The sequence below is a fragment of the Gossypium raimondii genome, chromosome 7, assembly GCF_025698545.1.
Source record: "Gossypium raimondii isolate GPD5lz chromosome 7, ASM2569854v1, whole genome shotgun sequence".
In the NCBI taxonomy this organism is placed as follows: Eukaryota; Viridiplantae; Streptophyta; class Magnoliopsida; order Malvales; family Malvaceae; genus Gossypium; species Gossypium raimondii.
Window position 1 is genome coordinate 9,395,449 of NC_068571.1, and position 8,953 is coordinate 9,404,401.

General features: G+C 31.1%; 1 protein-coding gene across 1 annotated transcript; it reads right to left on the reverse strand.

The window, feature by feature from the left end:
* Positions 1-7,310: 7,310 nt before the first annotated feature.
* Positions 7,311-7,944, reverse strand: LOC105802089 (60S ribosomal protein L27-3). Its single transcript, XM_012633541.2, has one exon. It carries the CDS (start codon positions 7,882-7,884, stop codon positions 7,477-7,479), a length of 408 nt encoding a protein of 135 aa, XP_012488995.1. The 5' UTR covers positions 7,885-7,944; the 3' UTR covers positions 7,311-7,476.
* Between the last annotated feature and the right edge of the window lie 1,009 nt (positions 7,945-8,953).

The following is an 8,953-nucleotide window of genomic DNA, read 5'->3' on the forward strand; positions in this document are numbered from 1 at the left end:
CGAGTTTCAAAGAATAATGAATGATATTTTTACCAATATTCTCAATTCACAATAGTATATATCAATGATGTATTAGTATTTTCAGAAAATTTAGAAAAACACTTCAAACATATATCGATCTTTATAAAAGTCATAAGAAATAATGGTTTAGTAGTTTCTAAATCCAAAATAAGTTTGTTCCAAACCAAAGTAAGGTTTTTAGGTAATTATATTATCCAAGGAACCATTACCCCAATAGAACGATCTATAGAGTTTGCTAGCAAATTCCCAGACCAAATTCTTGATAAGGTCCAATTACAAAGGTTCTTAGGAAGCCGCAATTATGTCATAGACTTTTATCCAGGTCTTAGCAAATTATGTATACTGTTATATGATAGACTCAAAAAGAATCCACAACCTTGGACAAATAACCATACTAATATTATCACCCAAATCAAAAAACAAATCACTAAGCTTCCTTATTTATATTTAGTTGATTCAAATGCCCCCAAGATAGTCGAGACAGATGCTTCTGAAAAAGGATATGGTGGGATCCTAAAACAAGTTAAAGGGGGAAAAGAGCAAATAGTCCAGTTTACTTCCAGACACTGGAATCCTACTCAGCAAAATTATAGTACCATTAAAAAAGAAATTTTATCAATTGTTTTGTGCATTACAAAATTCCAAAGTGATTTATTAAATCAAAAATTTCTTTTGCGAATCAGCAAAAGAAGTTTTACAAAAAGATATTCAAAACATTGCATTAAAACAGATTTTTGCAAGATGGCAAGCAATTTTGGGCATATTTGATTTTGATATTGAATACATCAAAGAAGAAACTAATTCTTTTCCTGATTTTCTCACCAGAGAGTTTCTTCAAAAATTCCCCTCAAACTTCGAGATAAAGGAAAAGGGAAAATAGAAGAATCATCCAAAACCTAAATCACCTTAAAACCAATTAAGTCATGGTATGAAATTTGCCATGAAAAAGATGAGAAATCATCATCGTCAAAATCCTCCAAAAATACAATAATTCAAAGATGCACAAGATCCAAATGAGATTGATTCTCAAATCAAAAATGGATTGAGTCCCTATCTCAATCTCCGGAAGTAGTATTGGCCTTTTCACAAATGAAAGAGGAAACTCCTCTCAAACAAATTGCTGCTAAATTTTCAGAAAAACCTCCACAAATACTTGCAAAAGAACTTTTCAATGGATGACATTTCAAACCATTGGATTCTCAAAAACCCCAACAGTATTATGAAAATATACTAGTCCAAACTGGATCAGTATTGTTCAAACATTACACAGATCCAAAAGATCCAAATTTTATTACCCATTCAACAGCCTAAATATTAAAAATTCTTCGACCAAGAGATTGGAGTGAAAACTCAAATTCTCCAAAGAAATTCCTAGCCAAATTTACCACCAAAATAGACCATTACCCATATTTTACATATTGGGATTACCAAATTGCATGGTACAATGCCTTCTTAATGAACAACCAACACATGAGACATTCTTGGCTCATATATTTCAAATATGGCACCCAATTCAAATTCTCAAACTGGTTCCAAGAGTGGTGGAATTGGTATGGACCATCATCCTTTGAGATACTACCAGAAAAAATTCAAAACTTATGGCCCAAATTCTTTGATAAATTTCATCCTGAACCAAATCAAAAACACATTTACAGGACAATCCATTTTTTCTCAAAACTATGCATTTCTTGGATTGTCTCATGGAATTATTCTTATGAGCAAGACCAACATACTAGAATTCCATTATTAGTTCGCAACTACAGGACTAAATGGTGGGACAAATTTAATGATGAAAAATATGATTCAAAATATTTGGATAATTTTTTCAACAAGAATCCAAGATTATGTAAGTCCGTAGCCCCAGATCAAACCACAACAAAATTTCTTCAAGCAAAGTCGACAGCTAGTGCAATGTTAGCTCAAACCAAGACCAAAAAAGAATACAAAAAACTCATGGCTGAAATGCTCATCTCATTGGACTCCGAATCTGAAGATATCTTCAGCATCCTCAATCAAGACGGTGAATCTTGCAGATGATACCATTCGGTAACCATCACCAGGTCCAAAAAGAAATAATACCAGAAATGATTCCCTGTAAAAAATGATGTGTGAACAGGAGAGACTCCCTGCAACAAAATAATGCGTGGACAGGAAAGGCTCCCTGCAAGAAATGATGCGTGAACATGAAAAATTCCCTGCAAGAAATGATATGTGAACATGAGAGATTCCCTACAACAAAATAATGCGTGAACAAGAAATATTCCCTGCAAGAAAAGACAAGTGAATAGTTCTGTAATTTGTATTTTTGTAATCAGAGAATATATTCTCTGAAAAGTTCTAATCAAAGTTTCAAATGTAATGATTTCCCGATTCAAATAATGTAAAGAGAGAATAGCCCTCTATAAAAGGCTATCAGTTTGAGAATGAAAAACAGAACTCGATTTAGCCATTTGAATTGTTTCTCCAAATTTTCCAAAAAGCTTCTTCAAAATTTAATTTTATGTTTCCAAATTTTCAAATTAAGTTTTCAAACTTAAGTTTTCAAATTACAAATATATCATTACCAATCCGATCCTCAGATCCTCGGGACTAAAAATTAATAATTTCATTCAATATATTAATTTAGACAATAAAACAATTCATTTCATGTAATTTGGTCATTTTTTTATATTTTTATAAAATTTCCCCTAAAATTATACTTTTATTCAATTTAGTCCCTAACCCTGAACCCAAAACATGCAAACTAACCATTTTTAATACAAATCCAAGCTAGCCGAATATTCATGGCATTCAATACAGCCCATTTTTTGCAATAATTTTGCAACAAACCCTTGTATTAATACTATTTCAACAATTTAGTCCCTAACCAGAAAATTCATCAAAAATCACTTAATAAAAATACTTTTAAATAACAATTAATATCTTAAATTCATCATTTAATAAAAAAATCACAAGGTTCATCAATGGCAACTTTCAAAATCTTTAACAGTTTCAAAATCGAAGAGACAAGCTTGTTGGATCTAGTTGCAACAATCTAACAAACATAAAAATTATTAAAAACGGGACGAAAATCACTTACCGCTTGGATTTTAAAGCTTGGCCAAACCCTAGCTCTATTTTTATGGAAGCTTTCGGTTGTAATTGGGAAAGAAGATGATAACCACACCTTTTTTTCTTATGTTTTTAATTTAATTTAATTTAATCCATCAAATTACCATATTACCCTTAGTTAATAATTAATTTAAAACACCAAATCTATGCCCATATTTGTCCATCACATAAATATATGGCACAATTACCATCAAAGGAAGGTTTAAGTTCACAATTGGTCCTTCAATTTAATTAAATTCTAACTAAATAAACTTATTTATAATTTAATCTCAAACTTCTTAGGGCTAAAAGAACAATTAATCCAAAAGCTAGTGGAATCAATCATAACGCCGCTTGGTAACTTTGACTATGGTTTAATTACCATTTAAGTCCCTTTTCCTTTATCAATTACCCATTTAATCAAATAGTGATTAAATTTTACATCTTTACAATTTAGTCCTTTTAATTAATTAAATATCGAAACGTTAAAATTTTTCAACGGAACTTTAATACTACCTTAATTCCACTCCGTAAATATTTATAAAAATATTTATGACTCGGTTTATAGAAATGAGGTCCCAATACCTCACTTTCTAAAACCACTTGACCTAGAATTTTACCACTCGAACCTAATAATTCATTATAAAACATAAATTTCCCATTCAAAAATCTTTTTAAAACCATATTTGACTTGTAAATATTAAATAATAAAATTTACAAGCTTACTTGCTGGATTTGGTGATTTTGAACCAATATTTTCGGCACCATTGAAAACCGGGTTGTTACAGTATAGAAATAAGCTCATCTACTTGAAGCCTTGGTGGCTCAATGAAAAAAAAAACTAGAGTTATCATGGTGAATATTATAAATCCTAGAGATAAGTGTTATAACAAGCTTTATTTGATAATTTTTTTTATATAACAAATTAAAATGTTTTTGAATAAAAGTTAAAGTTGAACAAAATTGACAAAAGTATATTTCAAATGAAGTCTAAGAGATATAATTTTGAAATCTTAGAAAAACTTTTTGAATCAACTTTTAATCAAATTAAAATGGTTTCAATCGAGTTAGAGTTTTTCAATCAAAGTTAAACTATTTTAAAATAAGTCAGTATAGCTCTAAGCAAAAAGGCAAAAAAGTATCGATACTTTTTGGCCAAGTATCGGTAGTTTCTAAAATATAGATACCCCTCCAAAAGTCGGTACCAAATTGACATTATGTTTCTCAAATATTTTAGTTAAGAATCGATCCAGTATCGATATTTTTCATAAGGTACCGATAAAAGCTTACTAGTATCGATATTTTTGGCTCTAATGGTCACTGAATTTTGCATTAAATGCTAAAAATATTGATACTTTGTTAGCAAGTACCAATACTCATGGTTGCGGGTGAATTAAATGCATCGGTTATTTCATCCCCAACGACTATTTATTTCTCCAACAACCACAACAGTTGGAAATCAATTAAGGATATAAATATCATCTTTCAAAGACCCTACAATAATAAGAAAGATTATTAAGCTTAAAAATCAATCAAAACAATATTGTGCTTTTAATTCTCAACAAGTTTCTTTATACACACTTGTGAGCTTTCCTTCTATTCATTTCAGCTCAAATGCTTCTTCTTGTATTTGTGCTTAATTTGCAAACATTCTAATCTTGTAAGGATTTGTTCTTAGTTTGCTTATTTGTTATTCTCTTTAAGAGGATTCTGTCTTAGGGTTTGGGTAGAAACATTAAGGGAGTTTGTAAGGTTAAACATTGTACTCAAAGGTTGTCAAATTAGTAAATTTGGAAAAATCCTTAGTTGTAAAAAGCTAAGGTAATGGAGTAGCCAATTGGGGCCAAAGCACTTATATCGCCGTGTTTATTGTCTCAATTTATTTTCTTAAAAAGTTGATGTCCTCATCGATTAAAACTTTTATGTAAAAAACTTATTTGCCTTTGATGATTCTTCCCTATAAATTTATGTCTTATTCAGATGATACAAGAAGAGATTGTTAATTAAATAATAATTGAAATTTTCGTATATAATACATGAAGAGATTTTTAGTTGAATAACCATTGCTTATCGTGATGGATGGTTTTCAATTTGATTATCATCTCAAGAAGTTGTTCCGGTAACTGTTACATGATTTGGAGTTGCACCCTCTAATAATACTTTGTTCCTATGGATCCAAATACTTCACAAGGTGATAATGAAGGTACCTTCTACCACGATTTCCTTTTCAATCTTCGCCTGTTACATGAATTTTGTAATCCAGACACCATTTCAGTGTACATTTAAGATTGCATGTTCCAACTTCCGAAGCAAATTGAGTGATAAAACAAATAAGTTCATAAAAATATTGGTATTATTATCCAAATTCATTTCTAACACAGTTTTTAAATTATAAAAATTTAAAACTATAGAAATTGTACAGCGTAATAAAATTAAAAACTAAAAGAGAAGAAGAGAAACAATAGTTATAACATTAATTTATTCAGGTGTAGTTTTGTAGTTTTTAGAAAGGTTAAATTTTATTAGTAGCCTATGTACCATGCATAAGTTATGGATTTAGTCAATAACTTTAATATGATCATTTTAATCTCTATACTTTTAGAATTTTAAGATTTTGATCTTTGATAGCTATTAAATTCATTAAGTGCTATTATTTTTAAATTTTGACATGGCAAATATATTATCTCATGTTTATATATATAAGATTAATAGCAAGATTTAACCAAATAAATTTAATTATTAGTTCGGACAACCACAACTTATACAAATTACAAGGCAGAATTCAAACTTTTTAAATTATAAGATTGAAAAAGAAATATAAAAAAATTAAAAACGAGAAATGATGTTCTACAATCTAAAATGAGCGGTCGATTTGGCATTTGAAACAAATTTATTATTATAAATCTAATTTTGACATTGCAGTTATACATTGAAAAGGAATTACTATCAACTTCAAAAACTTGATAAAAAGTTATAATTGGTGTGAAATGGCAGAAAAGTATCATCTCTCCCTTTATTTAAAATTTTTATAATGTAACTTTAAATAGATGTGAAGCCCTAGGCAAATCATTGCTAATCCAAACCCATATAATGTGTAAAATTAAATAATTGCCATCTAGTCCAAAAAAGATGAATCAAATGTACAACATAAAACACAAAATTGATAATGGTGAAAACCAACTAACTGGTAGGAAAGGTGGCTGTTCACCCTCAAAAGGCAGAGAACCATCGACGGTAGCAGGACAGTTGCAAATGTTATAGGGAAGGAGAGCAAGTTGAAAGGTAGAGGATATATTGGAATGGAATGGCCCCTTGTTAGAAGAATGAGAGGACTTACATAAAAAAGATAGAGGAGATGTCATGTTCAATGTTTAACTGATGACAAGGTCACATCTTGTTGTCCCTTTATACAGGCTGCAACATGACCACGTGGGTCGAAAATGAGACATTATAAGGCAGCTTAGCAATCAATGAGCGTGAGGCCAAGTACTCTTGACGAAGGTAGTCCATGAGCGGCATGGTGTTCTAGGGGTGACATGTGGAGCCATTTCCGGAGGTGGTATAACAAATATGAACACTACTTTAAACCCAAAGGAACAATGCAGGGTAAAAAAATCCAAGTAGATCAGATTCTGAAAACTAGAACTGTAAAACACTGCTTTTTAGAATATTGCCTACTATTTGCTTGACTTGCATGAACTTTCCTCTAAGCGGTGGTCGTGTAACGAGTGCATAATGTTCACTGCAACGCTCGTTATACGAGTAAACTATAGGTAACAAACCTCTGTGCACTGGAATTGCACGGCAAGCCCCCCAATATGGATTATGATTCCAATTTCAATAAGCCCCACTCCGCCACCTCAAGCTTCCGATAGCCAAACACAAGCACATGTTGCTCACTTCAACTAAGAATCAAATAGTTTGTATAATGGATAAACCCTAAACTAAAAGCTTAATCTCTCGATCAATGCAGATTTACAGAAACAGCGATAACCAACAAAAGCCACATCCAAGCATATTCAAAATGCAGTAAAGCATACCCATTTCTTGGGTTAGCTAAAACATTCAAAAATCCAAAAATAAATCAGTGACAGTGATGACATTATAATAGGTTCAAACATTAAAAGATTCAATTCACAACCTCCATTGATCTACAGATCTACGTTAAGACAATATGATAAATCATAAAGGACACAAAATAGTTCAAAAGCTTAAACTTCTTATAGAAATGAGCAAATCACGTTCCATAAAATAACAAAAATAATAACCCAGAAATATCTTACCCAAACAGATTCAAAATCCGTCATTAAATTCAAAATTGTTCGATAAAACTACATAAGCATAAAACATGTTCCAATAAAACACTTAAAACCTGAGCTTAGTAAAGAACCACCTGTTTTTCCCAGTCTTGAACCTCTCTTCAAACCTCTCCTTAGTTGCCTTACAAGCGGCCACTTTCTTGTCCTTGGTCTGGAGAGCATCGACGGTAACCACGTCTTTCAAGTCCACGTCGAGGGTGTAGCGCGTGGGCATCAGGTGCTGGTAATTGACGAGCTTGATGAAGCACTTGACGCGTGACTTCTTGGCGGTTTTCTTCGCGGAGTCCTTGCGGATAACCTTGCTCGGATACTTCTTTATCCCTGCAACCAAACAATGGCCATAGGCGCGGTCACGTGTGCCATCGTCGAAAGATCTGACAATGACGGCTTTGCGGCCGGCGTATCGGCCCTGGAGGACGATAACTGCCTTGTTCGGTTTAAGAAACTTCACCATGGCGACGGCGGCAGCTGCGGCTCTGATTCTCTTCTCCCAAAAACCCTAAGTAAAGAAACAAGGAAAAAGGGAAATGGGGTAATATATACTGCGAGTTGATTGAAACCCTAGAAGTTTCGGAATCTTGGTGGGCTGGGCTTAAATTTGTGATTTGGTGGCCTTAATTTTTTCGGTCAGAGTGATGGGTCTAATTAGGTCCAATAATTTCGCATGCATTTTGTATGCGTATCAATTTAATTAGGTCCGAACAAAGATAAAAGGAGGTCATACAATATCGATTTTTAAATAATTTAATGATTATTTTGTAATTTTTTGAAGTTAATTGATCAAAAATTAAATTTATTAATAATTTAGTAAATTTCGATTTAGTTTACCTTAAATATTTATATATTAATAATTTGTGTTTTATGATATAGTTCGATGTGTTTTTATCGATTTTTTTATTTGAATAGTATGATAACGATACTCAAAATAGTATAAGTTTAAGATTATTTATTAAAATAAAATGAAAACTATAATGAAAGTGAAAGTTGCACAAGCTACATGCGAAACTTAAATATGTGCATGGATCCCTGAGTTATCATGTGCGGTTACCATATATAGGTTTTAGTTCAGGTAGTCTAACTCATCAATTTTAGTTTAAAATGTATCAATTTTAGTATAATCATTATTATCACTAAGTATGCATATAGCACTAGTTTAGAACATAATTTATTTTGAATTTTAATTATTAATGCCATGTCAGATTATAACTTGCAAAACAAATAAATTTTAAAATTTAATTATGTCATGAATATTTTATATATATAAGTTGTGAATTTTTTTGAAAGAAAATAAGTTGTGATTAAAAATTAATACTAAGGATTTAGTACATATAAAATGAATATATTATGTATGATTTTTTTCCATTTGTAAAAAGTTGTTATAGTTATATGAAATAATTAGATCAAAAGATACAATTAAAGCTATTAAATAACAAACTTAACCATATGGTGTAATTTACGACATAAAACTTTATGCGACTTACATACATATGATATGATACTATCCAAAATTAATTTTGTGAATA